Source organism: Mesoplodon bidens (assembly GCF_964165515.1).
Source record: "Mesoplodon bidens genome assembly, chromosome: 3".
NCBI lineage: Eukaryota > Metazoa > Chordata > Mammalia > Artiodactyla > Ziphiidae > Mesoplodon > Mesoplodon bidens.
Window position 1 is genome coordinate 173,796,319 of NC_138178.1, and position 13,761 is coordinate 173,810,079.

Here is a 13,761-nt window from a genome sequence, read left to right on the forward strand (position 1 = left end):
GTTTAGAAGTTCCTGATGTCAACCAAGTACAACAAGGACTCCAAGATGTACCACGCGATCCAGACTGTGTTTGGTGAGAGGTAAGACGCGAGGAGGGGTCTGGGGCAAGGCCAGGAGAGCCTCTGGCTGCAAGTGGAGGGTTCACAGGGTCCAGAGTGTTGGATGTAGCATTAAGTCCCAACACCCTGGCTGCCGAGTGCACAACAGGGGCCATCCGTGGTGGTCACCACTCTTGTCACCAGCACCTTCCTTCTCGTCCTTTCCCCTCCGGCTGGCAGGTGGGAATGCAGGGGTCACTGAGGTTGGGGCACACGATCACCCTTATGTATGTATGTATTATGGTAAAATTCACATCACATAAAATTCACCATTTTAAATTAACCGCATTGGAATTACAATTCAGTGGCATTGTTACATTCACCATGTGGGGCAACCATCACTATTGTCTGGTTCTAGAACATTTTCATCACCCCAAAAGGTGACCCGACCCCGTCAGGCAGTCAATTCTCATTCCTTCACCCCGTTTCTCACATCACGTGTTTGTCTCTTCCGCAGGCTGTTTGGCCAAGGCTTGGTGTCCGAATGTGACTATGAACGCTGGCACAAACAGCGGAGGGTCATGGACCTGGCCTTCAGCCGGAGGTGAGTGTGGCCGCAGAGAGGCCCTGGGGTCATGGCTGGCTGCTCACAGGCAGTGCTGGGCTGCCAGCCTGGGTGGGCTTGGCAAGGGCGAGTCTTCATTGGAAGGGGCTTCACCTTCACCCAGGCTGAAGGGAGAGAGGAAGGACACGGCATTACCGGTCAAAGAGAGACCAAGACAGCCAGCGGGGTGGGAGTCTGAGAGGCCCCCAAGTAGTTTGTGAATGTCAGGAGCTGAATGACCACGATGCCTGGAGGTGTGGGGTTCCTGTCCCCCAGCAGCTCCCTTGGCTCAGACCTCAGCACTCCTTGTCTGGGCTTTTTCATTTATTATAGTTTTCATTTTTTGGTAACATTTTATTTTTAAAATAGCTGTTTTCATGAGATATAATTCAAATACTATACAATTCACCCATTTACAGGTACAATTCAATGATTTTCAGTATATTCACAAACGTGTACAACCATCACCATGGTTGATTTTAAAACATTTTCATCACCCCCCAAATCAGTCACTCCTTATTTCCTGTCAATGCCTGCAGCTTCTGACAACCACTAATTTAATTTCTGTCTCTATGGGTTTTCATATTCTATACATGTCTTATAAATGGAATCATACAACATTTCTTTTATGCCTGGTTTATTTCACTTAGCATAATATTTTCAAGACTCATCCACATTATAGCATGTATCAGAACTTCATTCCTTTTTATTACCAAATAAGATTCCATTGTATGAACATACCACATTTTATGTATCCATTCATCAGTTGATGGACATTTAAGTTGTTTTTACTTTTTGGCTATTGCAAATAATGCAGCTATGAACATTTTTGGGTGGATATATTTCTCTTGGGTATATAGTAATGGGATTACTGGGTCATATGATAATTCTATGTTTAACATTTTGAGGAAGATAATCTTTTATTTTGATATAATTTCAAATTTACAGAAAAATTTTCAGAATAGTCTAAGGGACTTCTGTATATCTTTTACCCAGATCCACTTATTGTTTATCATTTAAATCACCATATGTGTTGTCATTTCTTCTTTATGTGTATATATAAATATATTTATAATTTTCTCTCTGTGTGTGTATGTATATACATTTTTGTATAGTGCATGTTTTTTAAATTATTTGAGAGTGAGTTGGAGACATTGTAATCTCTTCTCTTAAATGCTTCTGTGTGTATTTCCTATGAACAAGGACATTCCTTTACATGACTGCTGTTCAGTTATCAAAATGAGGACATTTAACATTAATCCAATACTGTTATCTAATCCATAATCCATATTCAAATTTTGTCACTTGTGTAATGACAGCTCTTTTTATTCTTGTCTAGGATCCAGTCCAGGTCCATGTGTCACGTTTAGCTACCGTATCTCTTTATTTTATTTATTTATTTTTTATTTTAAGTAATTTAATTAAATTAATTCATTTATTTTTGGCTGCATTGGGTCTTCGTTGCTGCGCGCAGGCTTTTCTCTAGTTGCGGTGAGCAGGGGCTAATCTTTGCTGCGGTGCATGGGCTTCTCATTGCGATGCCTTCTCTTTCTGCAGAGCGTGGGCTCTAAGCACATGGGCTTCAGTAATTGCAGCACTCGGGCTCAGTAGTTGTGGCCTGTGGGCTCTAGAGTGCAGGCTCAGTAGTTGTGGTGCGTGCCTCAGTAGTTGTGGCTCATGGGCTCCAGAGAGCAGGCTCAGTAGTTGTGGCCCACGGGCTTAGTTGCTGTGCGACATGTTGGATCTTCCCAGACCAGGGCTCAAACCCACGTACCCTGCGTTGGCAGGCGGATTCTTAACCACTGCGCTACCAGGGAAGTCCCAGTTACCATATCTCTTTAGCCTCCTTCATTCTAGAACAGTTTTTACTCTTTCCTTAAATTTCTTGACCTTAAGATTACAGGCCAATGTCATAGAACATCCTTCAGTTCTGTTTGCTATTTCTGTTCAATTACACTCAGGTTGTGCTTTTTTCGGTGGGAATGGCTCAGGAGTAATGTTGTATCCTCCTTAGGGCATTGTTATCTGGAAGCATGTGTTGATCTGTCTCATTGTTGGAGATGTTAACTGCTCCCTTGGTTAAGGGAGCCTCCAGGCTTCTCCACTGTGAAGTTACTGTTTTGTATGTAGTCTGTGGGCAACCATATAAACATTTTCACCTAGACCTTCATCACAGCCTCCTCCCTGGCCTCCCCACCTCCTGTCTCCCTCCTCTAATGCATCCACCTCACCACCCTGGAGAGATCTTGCTGAAACTCAGATCTGACCGCATCTCTTCTCTGTCCTGAAGCCTTCAGTGGCTGCCTATGATCTGAAATATGAAGGTCAGACCTCACTCCCCCTTAGTCTGCCCCTGAGACCCCTCCAGCATTTGGACCCTCTCACCTCCACCTTTCTGGCAACGCTGGGCTCTTTCTGGCATCTCTGCCTGTGTTGCTGCCATTCCCTCTGCCTTCTGTGCTGCCCCAGGGAATTCCCCTGACTCCTTTGATACCCAGCTAAGATGTCACTGCTTTGGGGAACTGTTTCCTGACCTTCCAAGACTGAGTTCACGTCTCCATGATGGCTTCTGTCACATCCACTGAAATGATTCTCATTCAATCTGCCTCCCTCACTAGACCTCAGGTCCGTGAGGCAGAAGGCGCACCCTGTTCCTGGACCCCTGCACCCAGCACGGCACCAGGCACTTCACAAGCCCTGCAGGAATGTCCATAGAATGAATGCATGGAATGGTCTTGGTCTTGCTGCAAAGTTGCCAGGAATGATAAAAGGAATAGACTAGAAAGAAGCATTTATTTAATGAATACTTGTGCCAAGTGCCAGGGGTATGAAGGCCAACCAAGGTGACGTGGTCCCGCCCTCAGGAAGCTTTGAGGTTATGGGAGGGCATAGATTCTAACCAGATGGCCGCCCATAGTGCTCATGATATAAATACCAGCAGCATTGTTTTGGTTAACCCTCTCCATCACACTGAACCTCACATTTGAACTGCACTTTACATTTTATTAAGTGCTTTCACATTTTTATTTAAAAATTTTTGAATTGTGGTAAGATACACATAACATAAAATGTACCATCTTGCCCATTTCTAGGTGTACAGTTCAGTGGTATTAAGTACATTCACATTGTTGTGCAACCATCACCACATATTTTTATTTTTTAGTTTCACAATAAGGTAGCCAGCTAAGAGATGATGATTTTACTGGAAATGCAAAATTCACACAGTTGCATGGAAGAAGCTTTGGGAGATTACTGTGTTTATGAAAGTGTCAGTGACCCTTGGTTAATCCGAATTCACTACTGAGGAAGAAAATAGGAACCACTGGTGAGTTTCATCTCCAGCCATTATCCACAGAGAATATCATTACATACTTTTAATAAAATCGTGAGAATGAACTGCCGGTTTCTGCTTTTCTAGATATTAATTTTACTGAAAAACCTTGGTCCCAATCAGTCATTCCATAAAAGACAAGGAAATGTAAAATAGATAGCTAGTGGGAAGCAGCCGCATCGCACAGGGAGATCAGCTTGGTGCTTTGTGACCACCTAGAGGAGTGGGATAGGGAGGGTGGGAGGGAGACACAAGAGGGAGGGGTTATGGGGATATATGTATATGTATAGCTGATTCACTTTGTTATACAGCAGAAACTAACACACCATTGTAAAGCAATTGTACTCCATTGTACTCCAATAAAGACGTTTTAAAAAATGCAAAAAAAAAAAAAAAAAAGACAGGGGGTTGGGATTTCACTGTACCGCTAACATTCTAGTCCGATATTTTGTATCTGCAGTAGCTGCAAGGGATTCAGTACTGGTGTGGTAACCAGCACGTGGGATCCAAATAGTCAATTTGAATGTGATTTTTTTAAAAAAAAAGACAACTACAAAGAATCTTGCAAATAAATATATACTTGCAAACCATGTAAGTGTTATGAAAAAAAAGTCAAAGCTACTATGGGAGCATATATTGAGACTACTTCGGCCTAAGAGACATTTCCCTGAGGATGTGGCATTTGGGTGTCCACCTGGAGAGAGGGCAGATGTTAAGGTGTTATGAGGCATAGGGATGGAGGGTGGGAGGGGAGACAGCTCAGGCAGAGGGGACAACATGTGCAAAGGCCCCGAGAAGGGAAGGAGCATTGGGCTTTGGAGAAGATAACAGGTCATTTTAACAGGAAGGCAGTGCTGCAGGTGGGAATGAACAAGAGCAGACAGCCTCCTGGGCCCAGGTGAGGATTTCCCCTCCCTCACGACAGGGTGCTTCAAAGCATTTTAGGTGGGCAAGGGACCAGATTCGAGTGGTGCTTTCATTATATGCCTGGGCCACAGAGGACGAGATATGCAGCCAGCATGGGGTGGGAGCAGCAGCGACCAGACAGATGCTGGGGCCTGTGCTAGAGCTGGGAAACAGAGCAGGGCTGGCTGATCGGCAATGAAGAGTGGATAGTCTTTCCTAATTAAAAAAGTTATTCTTTTTTTTTTTTCTCTTCCCCAATTTGCTCTTTTTACTGTTTTTTAAAACCTCTTATTTGGAAATAATTTCAAATTTCTAGATAAGTTTCAAGAATAAGAACAGGAGAAAAAAACACCTGTATACCCTTTACCCAGATTGCTAACATTAAAAATTACTTTTAATTTCAAAAGCAGCACTTTCTCTTTGTAAAAATTCAGAAATATGTAATGTACAAAGGGACAATTTCCCCCCTTTCCACTCCCTCAGGGATACCATTTTTGTGAGTTTGGAGCACATCCTTCCATACCTCTTTCTAAGCTGTATGCCAGGCAGACAAGCCAGGTAGCTGTCCTGGGGCGGGGGCGCTGTGGATTGGGAGCTCTGGGTCAGAGGACTCATTTCTGTGTAGGGTTGGGCACTATGATTGCTCAAGGACAGAGAGTGAAATGGGATAACAAAAGGCTGCAGATGGTGGCCCCAGGCAGGGCAGGTAAGGAGAGTGGGCAGTGCAACCAAGAGGTTGGAGGGGAAACTTCATGGACTCTAAGAGGCCCCAGAGGCCTTTCTTCCCTTCCTGCCCACTGTCTTCTGGAGTTTCTACATTGCCATGTCTCCTTGGGGTCAGAGTTGAAGGGCCAAGTGGCAAACAAGAAACCATTAAAACAAGGGTAGAGGGACAGTGGCCATCCTGAGTGGAGGGGGCTGGTGAAATCCAAGGCTTAGTTTGATTACTGCAGCCCCATCCTGTGAGCTGGGTCTTAAAGGGAGACCAGAAAGGCTGGGAGGGGCCCCCACCTCCACTCTGCACACTGGTCTCCCTTCAGAAAGGGGGGCACAGGATGTCCGCAGCCCTGGGCTGGTCCCAGTGGCCGCTGATGTCTGTGCTGTTTCCTCAGCTCCTTGGTTAGCTTGATGGGAACATTCAATGAGAAAGCGGAGCAGCTGGTGGAGATTCTGGAAGCCAAGGCGGATGGACAGACTCCGGTGTCCATGCAGGATATGCTGACCTGCACCACCATGGACATCCTGGCCAAGGTGATGGGAGGATGGCGGAGTGGGGTGTGGGGAAGGCCACACGGGCAGAGGGCGCTTCTTCCCTCCCTCTTCCCCTGCTTGCTTCCCTCCCCTCTCCCCACTTCTCCACATATAAGCCACCCCTTCTCTGGGCCGGGAGGGTCATCTGTTTTATCTCCTCGAACTTTTAAAACAATGGTGTGAGGTTGGAGCTACCTAACTCATGCTCTAGAAAGGGACACAAAGAGATGCGGAGACAGGCCTTTGGCTGGTCAGTGGCAGGGCTAGGACTGGATCTCAGGTCTGCCTGACTCCCAGCCCAAGCCTACCTCCCCCTCAGCACCCCCCATGGGGTATTGCGTGACTTTTCACCCTGGCTGTCTCAGCAGTGGCCCAGATAACCCCCAACCCAGGTTAAGGATGGAGCTCAGGCACAGTGAGGGAAGAGTCGTCACCATTCAACAATTCACTGGGAAGCTGGGTGTGAAATAGACACACAAGGAAGGCTGCATTTCAGGGGAAATGCATCTTGTCAAGGAAGGAAGCCAATGTTTGTTGAGTGGCTACTATGTGCCACTTAATCCTACCACATCCCACAGGTTCGGGACTATCGTGGGTTGTTGTGAGGAGCCGATGACATGATGCACACAACCCTTAGCTCAGGCTCTGCCCTGGGTCTTCAGTCCTCCCATCACCCACGCATGACCTTGCCCTTCTCTCTCCCCCAGGCAGCTTTTGGAATGGAGACCAGCATGCTGCTGGGTGCCCAGAAGCCTCTGTCCCGGAAAGTGAAACTGATCCTGGAGGGCATCAGTGCATCCCGAAACACTCTGGCAAAGGTACCTGACATCGTGGCTTGTCTTGTCCTCGTTTGCTGGAGACCTTCCTCCTGTGATTTTTTTCAGAATGGGTTTTGAGTTCTGATATGTCTGAAGTGACTTCCAAATCAGTTAGGATTTGCATACATCCCCTCAAGTAGAGGCTGAAAATCGAAGTGGTTTAAGTAAATTAGGAGTAAATCTTTCTCTCATGTGAAATGATCCTGAAGCAGGATGGCAACGATGACCCCATAATGTCAGATGTTCCTGGATTTTTCTGTCTTTCTGTTCCACTGTCTCTAGTACATCACCTCATTGTTATAAGATGGCTGCTGCAGATCCAGCTATCGCCTCCTTGTTCCAGGCATGAAGGAAGAAGGAGGGGGAAAGGTGGCACTGTTACCAAACCGAACTCGGGTCTGCTTGCCCACGTGCAGTAAAGCCAATATATTGATACTGGGTTGTGGTGAGGGAAAGTGCAGCATTTATTGCAGGGCCCCAAGCAAGGAGTCTAGGCAGCTAGTGCTTAAAAGGCCCAAACTCCCTGAAGCCTTTCAGGGAAAGGTTTTTAAAGACGAGGGTGTGTGTTTGGGGTGGGGGGAGGGTGTGGGTATGTGATTCGCTTGTGGACATTCTTCTGATTAATTGGTGGTGAGGTAATCGGGAGTCGGCATCATCAACCTTCTGGTTCCAACCAGTCTGGGGTCTACGTGCTGGTGTGCAGCATACAGTTAACTTCTCCCACCTGGTGGGGGCTTCAGTTTCTGGAAAACAGCTCAAAGGACATGGCTCAGAATATTATCTATAGCCCTTGAGGAGGAACTAAAGATCCTTGACTTTGTTTAATAGTTAAACTATTATTTTGTCTTGCTGGACTGTTTTCCTTTCTTTCTGCATTTTACCCCTTCTCTGATTAAATTCACTCTTTGGAACTTGGGGAAGGCCTAGGAGGCTAAGGTTTTTCTATAGACAAGAGGCAGGTGGAGGACATGGGGGTGGGGGGGTCTGTTCTGGGAAGACCCCATAGAGCCCTGCTTGGCTACAGTACTTGAGTTGATTCCCAGACAGATGCTCAGGGCCCCCTTCTATTCCCTGGGACTTCAGACTCTGAGCTTAGAGTCTCCTGATGCCACCCCACCTTTTTAGCAGTTAATTTCACTCTACTTCCCTCTGGCTGAAGTTTCCTCCTTCGATGTGATCCTAACTGCCTCCATCCTTCAGGAATCCCTTCTTATTTTCCAGTGCTCTGTGGGTATTTTAAGGCATCTTTCTCATCATTTCTAGGGATTTGGGGCAGGAAGGGGAAGCCAGTGCTTGGCCTTAGGCCACATGGCTTGCAGCATCTTAGTTGCCAGACCAGGGATCGAACCCGGGGTCCCGAGTGAAAGTGCCCTAACCACTGGACCGCCAGAGAATTCCCCATAGCCCACCATTCTGATAAAGTCTCCTGGCTCCTTGATCTTTTCTAGAATGTTCTCACATTCTTCCACCCTCCCAGCTTGCCGGTGCCGCTGTGGATTTCTGAAGTCATTTTGGAGTTGGGGGGACGGGGGAGAGGGGAAGTGTGTGTCCAGTCCACCACTGAGCTGAGCTGGAACTCTCATTCAGTTTATGCCGGGGAAGTGGAAGCAGCTTCGCGAGGTCCGGGAGAGCGTGCGTTTCCTGCGTCAGGTTGGCAAGGACTGGGTCCAGCGCCGCCGGGAGGCCCTGCAGAGGGGGGAGGACGTGCCTGCTGACATCCTCACACAGATTCTCAAAGGTGCCAGGGATCCCTCGAGGGCCTTGGGAGGGCCAGGCAGAGTGGGTGCCCCCCATCAGTTGACTCCAGCTGGTTCTGTCTGGCTCTAAGGGAGCGGGGAGTGGGGAGGAGACCAGGATTCTTAGTGTCCCAGGCGGCATCTACTCCTGGGGCTCTGAGACTCGCCTTGTCTTTCAGCTGAAGAGGGAGCCCAGGACGACGAGATTCTGCTGGACAACTTCGTCACCTTCTTCATTGCTGGTTTGTAGCTTCAGCAGCCACCAAAGGCTCAGAGCTTTGCAGGAGTGAAGGGGACCGTGGATGGCTTAAACCCTGGCTCAGAGATTTTCTTAGTCTGAGCAGAGTTCTGCTGTGGAACTGGGGGGCAGGGGTGAGGGGAGCAGACGCCCTCTCTCTTAGCTTGGCGAGGCCCAGGAGGCTCTCTTGGTGGCCTCCCACCTGGCTCTGGAGCTGGCGATTGTGAGGATTTGTGAAGCTGCCTTTCTGGGCTCAGGAGAGGTTGGCCACTTGAATTCAAGTCTCTGCCTCACTCAAAATCTATGCCGAGGCCTTCCGTACACCAGCACCAGAAGATGTGCTAAGCAACTTTATTCATTTGCTCATCAAATATTTCTTGAGCGTTGTCCTTCACCTGGAAAACTTCTCCTCACCCTTCAGCAATCCCTTAGGTGTCTCTACCTCATGGAAGCCCTCAGGGATTGCCCAGACTCATCAGGCCCCGGTTAGAAGCTCTCCATGGCGCCCAGAGCTCCTCTCCGCCCACACATTTCACTCACAGTGTTAAGCTGTATGTTTATTGGTGTAATTCGATAAGGTCTGTCTCCCCCAGCAGATTGCATGCTCGGTGAGCCAGGGGTTATGTTGTTTTGCTCACCTGTGAATTCCCAGGACCCAGTGCCATAGGCACCCATAAAGATCGGATGAAATGAACGAAGACCAGGCACAGGGAAGACAGAGATGAACAAGATGAGGGATACTTCATAGTCTGATGGTGGAGGTGGACAGACAGACAGAATTGCCTTGCTGGGCAGTGGATTTTCAGAGGAGGAAGCCTGCCTCCCCTGCGAGAGGGTCACGAAGCGGGAGGGGATCTGCCATGTGGACGGCGTGGATGAGGGCCCACCAGGTGGGGGTCACGCTCACAGGTAGCCCGGGAGACCTGGAGCAGTAGGGCTGGAGCAGGACTTCAGGGCACCGTCCTCCGCACGTGATAAAGTGCTTGCTGAATGAAGCCTGGCTGGTCTTCATGCTGTGAGCCAGGGGCCCAAATCCGGGATGTGGTTCTTCCATAGGCCGGCTCTGTAGCCTGGGCCTCAGTTTCCTCATCTGTAAAATGGGGATGTCCATCCAGCCTTCCAGTGGGGGTTTAATAACTCCCTTCATGTCCTTCTCGCAGCCCACCACGAGCCCTGTGCCCCTACCGCAAGGGGCCGGGGAGAGGACAGCTGTGTCTCTCCTCCCACTGTCCTTTGAGGAAACTGAGTTACTGCTCGCAATGCAGAGCCAGGGCCAGGCGGGGACTTCCGGCCACTTCTGATTCCCCTGCCCGGCCTCCCCTGTGGGGTCCCCTGGCCGTGACTTGCCCACATTCCAGCCCTGGGAACAGCTGGACCTCCTTCCCAGCACCTACTTGCTGGAAGGTGTAGGCCCTTCTCTTGCATTCGAGCAGCCCTTGGGGCCCCCTGGCTGGCAGTGGTTGCCACCTGTTAAGCCCCCTATCCCTTTAGAGGAAAGTGGTGCAACTCGGTTCCCGCCCTGGCCAACTGGGGTGGGGGTGGGGTTGATGCTGTCAACTTGACCAGATCCTTCCAGAACCCAGAATCCTCCCTCTCCACCTGGGAAGTCAGTCCCCGTGACAGGAGATGCACCCTCTCCAGACCTCAGGGACTGGTGCCTGCAGCTTCATGGGCTTTGGGCTTGAAAGCTTTGCTTGACTTGAGTCCTAGCTCTGTTCCTCCTGCTGTGTGACCTAAGAGGGACACATTCCTCTCAGCCTCAGCTTGCTCTTCTGCAAAATGGGGACAAATATCCCTCCAGGCCAGGCAAGGCACAAGGATGGTTGGAACAAGGGGCTTTTAGGGTGTGAGACACGGATGCGTGGGGGCAAAGGCCATTTCTTTGACAACGTAGGAAGCACCAGGAATGCGGAGGTGGGCAGGTGTCTCCCTCGTATCTGTACGTCTGGCTCAGCCAAGGGGGAGAAGTGAGGGCTTGAACTACCACAGGGGCTTGGGGTCTCAGAGGCCAGGCAGGCTGGGCCAGCGGCAGCCCCGTAGGCCTCGTGGAGCCTCCGCTCTCCTCCTTTCCTGCAGGTCACGAGACCTCTGCCAATCACCTGGCATTCACGGTGATGGAGCTGTCACGCCAGCCGGAGATCTTGGCGAGGTACGAGGAGGGGACATGGGGGGGGGCTCCCCTTGATGTTGGTGAAGGGGTTTATCTGATGTCTTGTTCCTAGGGGACCACCTGCTCCCATCTCCCACGGCTGAGCCCCCTCCAATATGTCCCGCTTCCCTTCACCCCAGGGTCTTTGCACATGCTGTTCCTACTTCTAGAAGCTCCTCTTCCTGCTTTTCTCCTGGAGAATTCCCCCTCCTCCTCCTCCTCCCCCTTCCTCTTCCCCCTCCTCAGAAGCCTTCTTAGACCCCTGAAGCATCCACTCTGTTTCCCCTCCTAGCCTCCTCCCAGCTCAGAGATGCGTTTTCTCCTGGGACTGTTTGCTTTGAGTCTATTTCGGTCATGAAACCAGAAGCTCCAGGAGGGCAGGGACGTGGCTCTTTCCCTCCCAAGATGTACTCAGGGCCTGGCCAGGGGCTGGCACTTAGGACTGAACAGAATTCCAAGCAAAGTGCTGAGGGAGCGCTTGTCTGCAGCTGGCAAGACAAAGGAGGGCATCGCTGGGGAGATGGCATTTGAGCTGGGCCGTTGGTTTCCTTAAATACAAACAGTGTCCCTCAAGGACTGTTGCACAGATGGGCTGAGCTAAATGTAAGAGCGCTCTGCAAATGCCGCCGACAGGCTTGGGGGTGGGACCTCCGCGGACACGGGGAAGGGTCCATCAGAGCAACGGTTGTCATCACCAGCAGGAAAGGGCAGACTGAACGATTGCCTGAGAATATAACACCATTGACCCTTGAACGACAAGGATTTGAACCGTGCGGGTCCACTTACACATGGATTTTTTCCACTACATACCTGCTACAGCACCACACGAGCCGCAGTTGGTTAAATCCGTGGATGTGGAGCCAACCGTAAAGTTATATTCGGATTTTTGACTGTGCGGAGGGTCGGTGCCCCTAACTCCTGTGTTGTGCAAGGGTCAACTGTAGCTTACTGGTGTTTAAAAATACGTAATAGTATTTATTAAAAATTTGGAAAAAAGCAGAAAAGTTAAAATAATGATTATAATTATAGTAATAAATCCACCTGTGGTGCCCCCATCCACCCAGGGACAGTTCATGTTAATTCCTGAATTTTGCCATGTCTATTATCACAACATTGCCCCACAGTTTTGCAACCTCTTCCCAAGTTCTTTTTTTCTTTAATATTGTGTCTATGTGTATATATGTATATCATATATATATCATATATAATATCATATATATAATAAAATCTACCATTTAAACCATTTTCAGGTGTATGGCTCAGGGGCATTAAGTACATTCACCCCGTTGTGGATCCATCACCACCATCCTTCACCACCGTCCATCCCCGGAACATTTCAGCATCCCAGACGGAAACTGTCCCCGTCCAACACTAACTCCTCACTCCCTGCCTCCCTCCCTCCAGCCCCTGGCAACCACCATTCATCTTCCTGTCTCCAGACATCTGACTCCTCTCGGGATCTCATACAAGTGGAATCATAGTGTATTTGTCCTTTTTGTTTGGTTTGTTTCACTCAGCATAATGTCCTCAAGGCTCATCCGTGTGGCAGCAGGTGGCAGGACGCCCTTCCCTTTTGAGTCTGAGTGATATTCCCTTGTATGTATGGACCGCATCTTGTTTATCCATTCATGCATCAGTGGACACTTGGGCTGCTTCCACCTTTTGGCTATTGCGAATAGTGCTGCTGTGAACGTGGGTGTGTAAATATCTATCTGAAACCCATCTACCCAGAAGTGGGATTGCTGCATCACATGGTAGTTCTGTGTTTAACTTTTTTTTTTTTTTTTTGCGGTACGCGGGCCTCTCACTGTTGTGACCTCTCCCGTTGCGGAGCACAGGCTCCGGACGCACAGGCTCAGTGGCCATGGCTCACGGGCCCAGCCGCTCCGCGGCATGTGGGATCTTCCCGGACCCGTGTCCCCTGCATCAGGCAGACTCTCAACCACTGCGCCACCAGGGAAGCCCTGTGTTTAACTTTTGGAGGAGCCTCCATACCATTTTCCAAAGCAGCTGCACCACTTTACATCCCCACCAGCAGTGCACAAGGGCTGTGATTTCTCCACATCCTCACCAGCACTTGTTATTTTCTGTCTTTTGACAAAAGACCCCGTCATGGGTGGGAAGTGGTCCAGGTCCACCTTTATGGCTGCATGTTATTCTAACGGTGCACGTCCTAAGGCTTGTACCTGCATCCCTGCATCGCTCCTTCTGCTGTTTCCAGCTGCTGTGAACCGGGCTGAAACAGGCATCTTTGCGCAAAGACCTTGTTCTGTGGTGCTTTGTTTCCTACAGCCGATTCCGAGCAGCACACGCAGCGGGTGAATGTTTTAAGGGCCTGGAACGTAGTTCCCAGCTGCCCGGGTGTCTGCGTTTGGACATGGAGGTTCCTTCAAGAACGGGGGCTGGGGGGGGGCAGTGTGTGCAGCGGGGAAGCCCCAGGCCTCTCGCTTCACGCTTCCTCCCATCCCGCCCTTCTTAAAACTAACGTGGGGCATCTCTCCTTGGAGACGAACTTGTCTTTGTCTGACTGACAGGCTGCAGGCCGAGGTGGACGAGGTCATCGGTTCCAAGAGGCACCTTGACTGCGAGGACCTGGGGAGACTGCAGTACCTGTCCCAGGTGTGGGGATGGGGGAGACGCTTCTGGGCAGAGGTGGGCGATTCATCGACCAGGGCTGCTGCCTGCTTGAA

The 13,761-nt window shown here is 49.7% G+C and overlaps 1 protein-coding gene across 1 annotated transcript in view; it reads left to right on the top strand.

Annotated features, from left to right (window-relative positions):
• The window catches only part of CYP46A1 (cytochrome P450 family 46 subfamily A member 1), a gene marked incomplete at its 5' end in the record, with an annotated part of 34,046 nt that overhangs the window by 13,712 nt on the left and 6,573 nt on the right, over positions 1 to 13,761 (top strand). Inside the window, 8 exons of the mRNA XM_081229184.1 lie at positions 7 to 80; positions 556 to 642; positions 5,992 to 6,130; positions 6,838 to 6,948; positions 8,536 to 8,686; positions 8,864 to 8,926; positions 10,999 to 11,071; positions 13,606 to 13,690. Coding sequence (XP_081085310.1) covers positions 7 to 80; positions 556 to 642; positions 5,992 to 6,130; positions 6,838 to 6,948; positions 8,536 to 8,686; positions 8,864 to 8,926; positions 10,999 to 11,071; positions 13,606 to 13,690 — 783 coding nt within the window. The remainder of the gene's footprint in view (positions 1 to 6; positions 81 to 555; positions 643 to 5,991; positions 6,131 to 6,837; positions 6,949 to 8,535; positions 8,687 to 8,863; positions 8,927 to 10,998; positions 11,072 to 13,605; positions 13,691 to 13,761) is intronic.